This window comes from Quercus lobata, chromosome 8 (assembly GCF_001633185.2).
Source record: "Quercus lobata isolate SW786 chromosome 8, ValleyOak3.0 Primary Assembly, whole genome shotgun sequence".
Taxonomy (NCBI): Eukaryota; Viridiplantae; Streptophyta; class Magnoliopsida; order Fagales; family Fagaceae; genus Quercus; species Quercus lobata.
The window spans coordinates 39,637,603-39,650,022 of record NC_044911.1 but is presented as its reverse complement, the minus strand read 5'-3'; the positions used below and the strand labels follow the sequence as shown (position 1 = coordinate 39,650,022).

At 34.1% G+C, this 12,420-nt stretch overlaps 1 protein-coding gene across 1 annotated transcript; it reads left to right on the top strand.

Annotated features, from left to right (window-relative positions):
- The first annotated feature begins 10,328 nt into the window (after positions 1 to 10,328).
- On the top strand, positions 10,329 to 11,843 carry LOC115956856 (protein ACCELERATED CELL DEATH 6-like). Its single transcript, XM_031075132.1, has 2 exons — positions 10,329 to 10,868; positions 11,223 to 11,843. Exons 1-2 carry the CDS (start codon positions 10,329 to 10,331, stop codon positions 11,841 to 11,843), a joined length of 1,161 nt encoding a protein of 386 aa, XP_030930992.1.
- Positions 11,844 to 12,420: the final 577 nt, after the last annotated feature.

Sequence of the window (12,420 nt, the reverse complement as noted above, 5' to 3'; positions counted from 1 at the left end):
GAGCATCCCACTATTACATTAAAAATTGACTTGTCGAATGTTGACAATGTGGTACACTTGGTACATGTTATTCAAGAACATTGTTGTATTTTATTTTATGTTATGATGGGTCAATTGCACATGGTTTTTTTTAATAGATTAGTATTTTATGCCCTGCATATCACAATGACCTATTATCCATGTTTAGTGTATTTCTTTATTTTTAATAGTTATTCTCGTCTTTTCATTTTCAATTTAAGGAACTGAATTATTGCTTATTATCCTCCTCCAATACCCTTAAAACTAATTTATTGGGTAGTGTATTCCATTCAACAAGCTCTTCCCTAGTAATGAGTTCATTAACGATATATATATATTCTTTTTTTTCTTTTTTCTTTTTTAATTTTTTTATTGTGTCGTGGTTCATGGAAAAAAGCGTATACTCTTCAAATTTTTATTTTCAAAATATTAACTTTATCATTTTTTTAGTATTTCTAAGAAAAACATTCAGAGTTTATATTCTTTTTTCACTATTGTGATTATCGAACTTATCAATAAAAATAAAAAAGTAAATAAGGAAGACTTAGGGGTTGTTTGATAAGAATATTTAAATATATTTTTTTGTTTTGCAATTCATAAAATGGTGGATCCCACACTTGAATTTATTATTTGACTAATATTTTTAAAATATAATTTCAAAAAACTGTATCCGATCTTCCTGATTTTAAATAGGATTTTGAAAACGGTTAAGAGGGTGTTTTTAGAATACAAAAAATGTTTTTAATGATATAATTGTAAATAAATTGAAAACAATGGACCCCACATATTAGCCCAAACTCTTTTATCTCTTAAATTAAGGAGTTTATCTTTATCACAAAAAGAATTCTTACACTTCAAATTTGAAACTTATTATTTAAAAAAAAAAATGATGAGCTCTATTCCCTTATCATTATTCACAAAAAAGAGTTGTGGGGACGCAGGCCCAAATATATATTGGGCCTTGGGTCTTGTCCGAAGAGGTACAGTGATCTGAGAATAGATCAATAATGAGGAAAAAGTAAGACTTTGAACTTCACGAGCAAGCTATGACTATAAAGACTGGGAGAGGAAGGCCAGGATGACTATTTCCTCAACTAAATGAAGAAAGGGTTAGAAAGTATGTTCTGTCATTTAGAATAACGTTTCAAGAAATTCTATTGATAAGGATATGTACTACGAATGTACAGGACAAATGGGAGCCAAAAAATATTTAAGAAAAATCTGCTACCACCGCATTGAATGCTCTATAGTTAACTCTCTGGCCCCATTTATGTGGAGAAGACCCCTAAACAGTACTGTCTTGGTCGTCCCAACTCACAGAAGGCTTGTAAGGGTGTCTAATGGAACAAGCACTCAAGTAGTGGCTTGGACGATCGACAAGTGGAGGGTCAAGATCATTCAAAGTGAGATATATAATATAAGAGACCCCAGAGGAAAAGGGTGTCGAAAATAAAAAAGAGAAACACTGTAGTAATCAATAACTGAACTTGTAATCAAACTTGAGAATTAATATATAAGAATTCATCTCCTTAGACTGTACCAAGAACAGTTTTCTTTAGATTAAACTAGTCTATTTGCATTTTCTTGTCATCTGAATCTACTTTATTTGTTGAATGATTCATTAAAACCCAGTTTTATAACTCACTCTCTACAAATTCATTGTATTGGGTTTTTTGAGCCTAAGTTCATTTATCCTTTAGGCTAAGGACTCAAATCTGGTCCTTACAAGAGTAATCTACAGATTCTACATGTTACTTTTTGTAATTTTTTTTTTTTTAAATCTCAAAAATAGAAATGGTCTCTCAAACAATTATTTTTGTTTTTAGTATTTTGTAAATTATTCTTAAAAGTAGGAGCCAAACATGTAAATTATAAAAATTATTATTTGAAAACTAGTTTCAAGTTCAATTTTTTGAAAATTGTTTTTATACTGTTTTGAAAACAAAAACAAAAATCCTCCTACCAATTAGGTCTATGTTACATGCCTACACGTATTATAAATTTTATTTACAAAAACTTTTATGTTAATTTTTAAATAAAATTATAATTAAGAAACTTATTTACTATTATATTATTAATATGGCACAACTAACATATATTTAAAATCCATTATTTTTACTTTTTGAGATGCAAAATCAATAATTATGCTTGTTTGTATTTAGATTTCGCTAATATCTACTTTTAAATCTGATTAACTTTATTCATTCTGATTTTGAAAACTTCTTTTAAAAAACAACTATAACAAATTTTCTCAGTAAAATTACGTAAAAGATCCAAGCATCTGGAAAATAATTTAGTCTTTTTATAAAATCTATAGTTTTTATATTATTTTTCGAAGATAATTATGATTATTTTTGTGATTATCCTTTTGTTATCCTATTTCATTATCGTCTAAGTCTTTTGTTACCCTATTTCATTATCTTCTAAGTGTTTTGGATGAAGTTCTATTTGATCTATAAGTTTTCATATGAATTTTATATTATATATATTTTTCTATATATTATTATAGAATTGTCAAGAGATATAATTTACGATTTAATTTTCTATTCTTCTTTCATTTTTTTCTTAAGTTTTTCATATTTATATCGATCTTTTTAGTAAGTATTTATAATTAAAAAATATTTAAAAATAGAAGGAATACTATTGACAATATAAAATTATAATAAAATAAAATTTCAAGTATAATATATTTAAATCTAATTTATGATAGTCACTATTGTAATTTCACTTAATAATAGAATAAAACAATAGTGTGAAATTAACCAAATAAAGACAGATTTAATACATAACTTGATGAATCAATTAATACTAACCAAACTAAGATTAGTTTTATACAAAAAAATAAAAACAAATATCCTGCTTCAAGCCTTTTTTTTTAAAGATAAAATTTTATTATTTTTTAAAAAGAGTTTTAATTTTTGGGTACGGCAATGCATGATGAATGAAAATTAAAATCTAATTTCCAATTTTGATCATTTAGGTGTGTAAGAACGCGATTCGTGGCGGACCGTAACGGTGTCGGGTTCGCACGTGAACAGGCCCCTAACAATATCATTTGTAGAGCGTGGGTTTGGAAGGCTAGGCCCTGGTTGACAGGCGGTGGGTTTTCGCGGTGTTCGTACCAGTTTAAGTTTTCCTACACCCCTGGAGTCTTTCTCCTAGAGGTGGGCTGGGAGGCTCTGGTTTCAGGCCATTTTTCCCAACCCCTCTTTTAGGTTACTTCTTTTTGCTTTTATATTCGCCTGCGTTCATTGTCCTTCGTCCACGTATAGGGTCAATCTTTCCAAAATTGATACTTGTCCCATCAGCCCATATTCAAAGTCGTTAGGGGTGGTTGTAAAAGCTAAAGACTGCGGCTCTGTCAGGTTCAGAGCATTAAATGGCAGTAACAGCAGCTTTCCCTTGATATTTTAGATCTTTCTTCCAAGTTTCGGTCCTATACCGTCTTTACCCTTATTTCTTCTTTGGGGGGACTTTGGGTTTGCCGAGGATTGAGCTGTCCTCGGCGGTATCCAAAGGCTATTTTTTCGAGCTTGGGCCATAGCCCTCCTCGGCTTGGGCCTCCGGATTCTCCCTGGGTAGATGGGCCTGGCCCATAGATCATTTGGTCCCCACAAGGTGCATAGAGAAATAAAAAGTAGATTGTTTGGTATGTAGTCAAATGGGGGGTTGCATGACTAAAGTTGACAATCTATTGTGTGAAAGACTTGTTTACAAAAATTAATACATTTAGTTACTATGGGAACTGATCATCAAGGATGATTCAACAAGCTTACTGAAATTTCTTCTTTTGTAGAAAAGAAAAAATTAAGATTTTCAACTAGGTCGAATTTTTATTGACACATAATTGTGTGGCTTTATTGGGGGTGGAAAAGAGACCAAACAACCCATTTATGATATTTTTTAATTATTTATTCATTTTTTTTTACCATGAAAGGAATTACAAAACAAAAGATGCCTACTCTAATTCTTTTTTTTTTTTGGATAGGAACCTAGTCTAATTCTTGAAGGTACATATTGTCCTAAGTCAAAGAAAATTATTTACAACAAATCTATCTAAGACTATGCCATCTTCTTTGAACTTGTGTAAAGTCTTCCAAAATGATTGAATTTTGCTAGTTTGGTGACCTGCTTCCCTTTATTAGACTATCCTGCATAAGTATGGATTTTGTTAACAGGACCATTCACGTACAGCCTCTCCTTTTTGCCAGAGGAGCAGCCTTTAAACACAACCGTTCCTTGCCTACCCTTTCCAAAATGCTAGCCCTCCTCTCTTTCTCTTCTTGTTTATGTGCCCATGTTAATTAGAATATTCACATGTGAGTAATGTAGTTGATTAACTAGTGAAATCTCACATTGGATGCTAATGAGAAAAAATAATGGTTAATTTAACATAGTTAAGCTTATATACTTATTGGATTTAAGTCTTTGTCAGGTTAAGTGTGTCTCCATATATTATATTAATTATTAACTACTTAGGGAACCCTGCTACCAGAATTAGGATATGCCAATATGGATCTTCTATTCTGTGATAGGCTTCCTATTGCATTTTTGTTGTTCCATGATTGTATCCTTCCATGGCAACGACCTAAGTGGCCTAAACTAGCATTCTAATTTTTAAACTAAAATTTTGGGACTTTTTTCAAATAAGTACTATTTAGCATTTTTCTAAGATTTTTCATTAGGGGAGGTGTTAGCTTTGGTCCAGGGAAATATATATATATATATATATATAATTTTTTTTTTTGACCCCTAAAATAAAAAGTTGAACACCCTGACTTTAAATCATTTCTAAGTTCAACTGAAATAAGCTCGAATATGATTCTTTTAACAATCTATTCTTGCAAATAAAGTTATAGTTAATTTATACATTTGACTGAATCTGTGAGTATAGCGGCTGAATTTGAATGTGTTTTTTAATTTGTTATTTGTTAAGTGGAGATTGGGGCATGGATCTGTCAGTAGTTAAGAAATGTTAACACTAAAAGACAATTAAACAAAGGGCGATTCTTAAAAAAATTAGCTAAGGAACATCGGACAGGGGAATGATTGGGTGAAGACAAAAACAAGTATTAAAAAAGACCAATATAGTTGTCGAGATTGAGTCGAATTGTTAAATAAAAGAATTGTACAGAGTAAAGACATAAATTAATTGATAAAAATATTCTAAGTAAAAATAATTAAAGTTCATTAAACAACAATAATGAATATTTTTGTTAAATTTTTTTTTTTTTAAATCTGAGATAGAAATCTTATTTTAACTTAATCTAAGTATATATATATATATATATATATATATGAAATTCCCCCTAGAGACTTGACTTAAACCCGACTGTTAGGACATATGTGATTCATGTTAGGAACATATGTCAATATTTATGTAGTTGGCTAATTTTTTTGACAAAATGCACTTTATTTATAATTGGGTAGATCTAGGATGTGTTTAATACTTCAAGAAACATGTTGTTCAAGTCTTGTATTAAAGACATGAAGATTGGACCAAGAAACAAGTGAAGAATGGCTATTCATTAAAGTTAGACAGATAGCTTGACACCTGCGGACAGATAGCTCGATAGCTTCTCGACAGATAGCTATCTATCGAGTTTTAATGAATGAAGCTCGACAGATTCTCGATCGATCGAGGTATCTATCGAGATTACGAGAATTCAGATTTTCAGATTTGATTTTCGACCCAAACTTATGTATTTGTGTAGGGTTTCTTTTCTCATAACCCTAGGCATATATAAGGCTTATTTTAGAGGACATCACATAAGAGAATACAAGGAGAACATATGCAAAAGGTGACTGATGCCTTATTCTCTCTGAAAGAAGCTACTGCATTTTTGCACCTTAGGGTTTTGTAACCAAGTGCTTCTTGATCTTCATTGTTGATGAAGTGAAGAATTTTGTAGCCAACAACCTTCTCTAGTTGGTGATTGAAGTCATGTACTAGGATCCATGCAATTGGTTAGTCATATACTGAGATTCGTGCATCAAAGGGTGGCGTTCATATATTGAAGAGTTCTGAAGTTCTGAAGCAGTAGAAGGTTTCTACTGTGAGTTCATCTATGGGGATTGTAGAGTCTAGGGACAAATGTTTTGTACTAGATCTGAAACTTTTCTTTACTATAGTGGATTGCTTTTCGGGAAAGTTTCCCCCAAGGTTTTTTATTGTGAAACTAGTTTGTTTCATTGGTTTTCCTGTGTTATCATATCTTGTCTTATTTATTTTTCTGCTACATGATTTTGACATAATATTGATGTTTTTTTATTTTAACAAGTTTTATTCATAATAAATCTAATTAACAACTTGGGTTTAAAACTTGTTAATTCTATCAACTGAGGTCTAAATTTCCCAACACCAACCCTTGTCTCTTCACCCTATAAAAATTTGTACTTATGAAGTGATCATCATGCAAGGGTGCATGTTGGTATTGTATTTAGAAACAATAGATTTTTTCTAAGATTTATTCTTAGCAACCATAATTATATTAAGAAACAATATACCAAATGAACTTATAATTTATCTCTTTTTTTCTTCCGAGTACCATTGACAAATTTATAATAAGAAAATCACATAGACTGTAAGATTTATCTACTACTCAAGATTTATCATTTTATTAATACCCAAGAAAAAATTTGCCTGCCATTGTATTTCATCAAAATGTAGAGCATCCCCACTACTACCTTAAAAGTTGACTTGTCGAAGGTTGACAAAATGTTCTTCAGCCGTACAAGTTATTCAATGATATTTTTTTTAATTAAATTTTATGTTATGGGTTAATTGCACATGGTTTCTTAATATATTGAAAATAAATATATCATGCCTATGCACATCACAATGACCTGTTTCATCAATATGTAGCGTCTTTATTTTTATAGTTATTCTAGTCTTTTCCTTTTCAATTTACTTAAGGAACTGAATTATTATTGCTTATTTTCCTACACCTAATACCTTTAAAACTAATTTATTGGGTAGTCCACTCCATTGTACAAGCTCTTCCTAGTAATGATTTTACTTTCCCCTCCAAAAAAAAAAAAAAAATAATGATTTCACTAATAATATATATTCAACTATATCCAATCATAATTGTAAGGACACGATTCGTAACGAACAGTAGCGATGTTGGGTTCGCACGTAAAAAGGCCCAAACAATATCATTTGGAGAGCGTGGATTTGAAAGGCTAGGCCTTAGTCACCAGGTGGTGGGTTTTTCGTGGTGGTCATGCGTGGTTAAGCTTTCTTCACCCCTGGAATCTTTCTCCTGGAGGTGGGCTGGGAGGCTCTAGTTTTTGGCCATTTTTCCCAGCCTCCTCTCTAGGTTACTTATTTTTCCTTTTATATCCCCCTGCGTTCATTGTCCTTCGTCCACGTATATGGTCAACCTTTCCAAGACTGATACTTGTCCCATCAGCCCATACTCAAAGTCGTTGGGGGTGGTTGTAAAAGTCAAAGACTACGGCTCTGTCAGGTTCAGAGTATTAAATGGCAGTAAGGGCAGCATTCCCTGGATATTTTAGATATTTCTTCCTAGTTTTAGTCTTATACCGTTTTTACCCCTCTTTCTGGTGGGACTTTGGGTCTGCCGAGGACTGAATTGTCCCCGGTTGAATCCCAGGGCTATCTTGCCGAGCTTGGGCCATAGCCTTCCTCGGCTTGGGCCTCTGGCCTCCTCACGGATAAATGGGCCCGGCCCATAAATTATTTGGGCCCCACAATAGCCCCTCAAAACCCTGCTATCCAACTTCTTAGTTGGAAAGGGGGGTTTTGGTAATACCGAGCTATTATTATGACTCATTCAATTCGGTCTTTCACTAATGCTGGCAGTTCTCTGTCTGCCCAGGAAACGCACCGGTCTACGAGACAGTATTTTAATTTTACTCCTGATGCGTTCTTGCCGTTTGGTTATCCAAAACGCGCTTTGGAGATTTGAACCTATTAAATGCCTCCCGCTCCACCCTCCATATAAGAGGGAAGGTAGGAGGTTATTGTTTTTTATAAAGAGTCCCTTCTCATCCTTCTGAGATTTGAAATACTTGGCCTCCCCCAGAGTTTATTTTACCCACTAGTTTACACACTAAATCGTGATACGCTTTACCATAACAACGAGTAATGAAGGAGCCATACCCCTCCCGTAAACGCCACGTACCAATAAAGCTCGTAATGGCTCGGTCAGGGCAGGGATGACGAAGACTCAAAATCAACCTCACCTTTCTTTCAGCCAAAATCCGAAGCAGGGACTCATCACGTCAAACTTCCGGCGTGACTGAGTCGAGGACACCCATTATCAGTACCAACCGCTCTCTCATGAGCATACCTAACATGGCACCAGTGTGCTAGGAGTTAGGATTGAGGCAGGGACCAAGTGCCCCTGCTTCTTCCTCTCTTTGTTCACTAGTGTCTCCTTTTGCCTCTCTTTCTTCTTCTTTCCACCACCAGATCCATCCTGGTACTTTTCTTTCTCCCTCTTTTGCTCATTTTTCTTTCTTTTCATCTCTTCTCTCTTCTTCTCCTCCTTCTTTTCATTCATCTCCTCCATCTTCTTCTAAAGAAGGTCCTTCTCTCGATATGGGCGTTACTGAGGCAGAGTTTGGAAGGACTTCGGAGACGAGTTTAAAAAGAGACCTGACCGTTTACTTAATGTATTGTTTTTTTTGTTTTTTTTTGTTTTTATTGTTTTGGCAATCTATCTTTGTTATAGGCTTGTTTAAGCCCCTCTTTGTTCGTTGTAATACTTCTTTGTATTAATGAAAATTGTTATAACTTTATTTTACATATTCTATCTCTATATTTTCGGAATGATAAAGCAATGAATAGACATACAATCTTGTGAATGAAAAGATTTTTTTTTTAAACTGTGGCCGACGTCTAGGAACAAAGTCCCAGTTAATAGAAAGATCTTGCTCTGCGCCTATAAAAACAATCCGACTTAATAATATCGAATCAGACAAAAGATACTTAGGGCTGAAACTCCCATTAGGCAAGAAAAGAAAGGACATTATGATGGGTCTACTGAGTCGGTCTGGCACCATACCGCCGACCTTAGAGTACAATACTTGGGGCCATAATCCCTTATCCAAGAGAAAGGCGCTATTATGTATTGATAAGTGCTGTTCGGCATAGTAATATAGCATTTGAATCAATGACACTTAGGGCCAAAATACTTGCTAAGAAAAAGATATCACTATAACCTTAATAGAATTGTTTGGCATAACAATGCCGACCTGTAAAAAACAATACTTACCCCAAAATTGGCCGAGATGATAGCTCAATGCACGATGCAGTGTAGGAAGTAACCATCCGAGGACATATCACCCGCAAAATGAACAGCCCCCCTAGGCTACTAAATAGTGACGCGTTTCAACATTTTCTTAACACTCCTATTGACATTAACCTTTTACAGTTTTTGAGCCGAGGACTGGGCAACTTAGAATTGTTATTAAGTAGTCAACCTTACAAAAACTCAATCTTCTTCTCATCCAAGAAATTGGTTGCCCAAGTAGTTGGTTTCCCCATAGGCTTGAGTCCGAGGACCATGCAATGCCTTGGTTCTGTCCAAAACCTAGTTTTCTCATCCAGGTAGTTGGTTTCTCCATAGGCTTGAGTCCGAGGACCATGCAATGCCTTGGTTCTGTCCAAAACCTAGTTTTCCTCATCCAAGTAGTTGGTTTCCCCATAGGCTTGAGTCCGAGGACCATGCAATGCCTTGGTTCTGTCCAAAACCTAGTTTTCCTCATCCAAGTAGTTGGTTTCCCCATAGGCTTGAGTCCGAGGACCATGCAATACCTTGGTTTTGTCCAAAACCCAGTTTTCCTCATCCAAGTAGTTGGTTTCCCCATAGGCTTGAGTCCGAGGACCATGCAATGCCTTGGTTCAAGCTTTTATATTTTTTGACTAACTCGAGCTCGAAAATCATTTATGAGACTTGGTTCAAGATGTCTGAGTTTGTGTCAAGCTTGAACATGTTACATTTATTATCGAGCCAAACTTGAACACTCACTATTTGACAAAACTCAGCTCATTTATAGTCTTACCCTGTTTTATCCTAAACTTGCTCCCCTCCCACCATATGGGAGTTTTATTCGATGAGACCAAATCATTTAGAATAATTTTAATTTTGGATAATTTTTTCAGTAAACATAGTTAGTTATTATAAATTTATTTGTAGGAATAGATTGTTATTGTTATTATTATTAACTAAATTATTTATGACGTAACCAAACCATAAAATTGGGATCATTTCCTTTTCTAATTTTCTATCTACTGGTCCAATTTTGAAAAGAAAAATTCACACTAAGAAGTTTTTTAAATGGCAGATATTTTAGATTTGATACTCAAGAAGAAGCCAGATTGGATTCATTTACGGGATGAAGAGGGAAGGACACCTCTCCATTGGGCAGCATCTATTGGATACCTTGAAGGTGTTCGTCTCTTGCTTGGTAGAAATGCTTCCATTGCCACTGAAAGGGATAAAAATGGTCTCTTCCCAATTCACATAGCCTCCGCCAAGGGTCATGTTCATCTCATTCAAGAGTTGCTTCAGTATTGGCCCAATTCAAGAGAGTTGCTCAACCATAATGGTCAAAATATTCTACACGTTGCAGCTACAACTGGAGAACTTAATGTAGTGAACTACATCCTTAAAACTCCTGGACTTGAGTCGCTTATAAACGATACGGATAAGGATGGAAATACACCCTTGCATTTGGCCACCATGCATTGGCATCCCAAACTTGTTAGTGCTTTTACGTGGGACAAGAAGGTGGACCTAACATTGATTAACAGTGAAGGATTAACAGCTCTTGATATTGCTGAATGCTCTATGGGAAACACGTTGACCTTTCGACAGGTATATGATTAATTAGGATTAATTTTCTCTTCATCAAAAGGTTTAGTGACCAAATCAATCATTAAAAAAAAAAAATATATATATATATATATATATTGCGACCTTTTTCAATAGAGATTTCACCACATGCATGAAACATTTACAAAAAGAATTCATTTACAGGATATGGTCAGTCTTTTAACAAAAGATATATATATATATATATATATATGGATTGATTTCAATATTGGTGTTCTTTACATTAATAAAAGCCTCGAACATGATTTGAATAATTAATAACTCGGCTTAAAATTGATTAATTTGCATAATCTAGGTTTAAACTAATAAACAAACTATTCTACGTTGTTGCATCAGCGACTGACAATGATTCCATTAAGAGCTGCTGGTGTGCCAAGAAATCCTAGTGCCAATGCTCGAAGACAATGTTCTATTATATTGGAGGAACAGAAGACGGATATCTGTAAAGACAAAGTCAACACACTTCTGTTGGTGTCCACCGTTGTTGCCACAGTGACCTTTGCTGCTGGATTTTCAATTCCTGGTGGCTATAACTCCTCTGGCGAAGATTCTGGCACAGCCACTTTGATAACACACAACTTATTTCACGTTTTCATTTTTTGTGACACTATAGCAATGTATAGCTCCGTTGTTGTTGCTGTCACTCTGATTTGGGCTCAATTAGGGGACGTCCATTTAGTGCTTATCGCGCTTAAAACAGCATCACCACTTCTTGGAGTTGCACTTGCCACAATGTCTTTGGCTTTCTTGGCTGCAGTATACCTTGTTGTGAGCACACTCAATTGGCTTGCCAATGTTATTATGATCATGGGTTTGGTCTTCTTGGTGGCTCTTATAGCACTCTACTTCTTTCTTTGGTTCCCGATGTCATCGAGTTGCCTTATATTGCGTTACGTATCTTACTATCCTTTTTGTCTTCTGGTACTGGTGGCTGGAAGTGGTGAATTGGTAGTGTGATATGCTTAATGCTTGAGTGGCTGCACTCTGTTGTCTACATCTTTTCCTGTAATGCTTGTATCGTGTACTCTTTGCTATCATTATATATGACTTTGAGATGTATTACGACAGTATTTTGTTTTTGTTTTGAGTGATGATGGAGATATCAACCTATCATATATCATATATATACTATATTTGGGTTTAGAAGCCTCCATCAAATTGCAGCAATATTTTAGATAAAAACAATTGGTTTATTTGTTCTTATCTTCATCTTCTACAATTTCTGAGTTGATAAAAATTATAATTGGACTACAACTCAAATTCTTCATCTTATTATTAATTCATTTTTTACAAGAAGTTTCTTAATACACTATAAAAAGAATTACTACTACGTTCAGGTTTATTATTATTTTTTTAGATGACTATGTGCAAGTATATCCACATATTCACAAAAACTATATTTAGATTAGATAACAAGATATTTATTATAATACAGTTTAATGAAACTCTATTATAGAGCTTAATGTTAAAATCTTATACACTACATAAATTGGATTTAAAAGTTGTAGTTATACCAAGTACATAGCTGCACCAA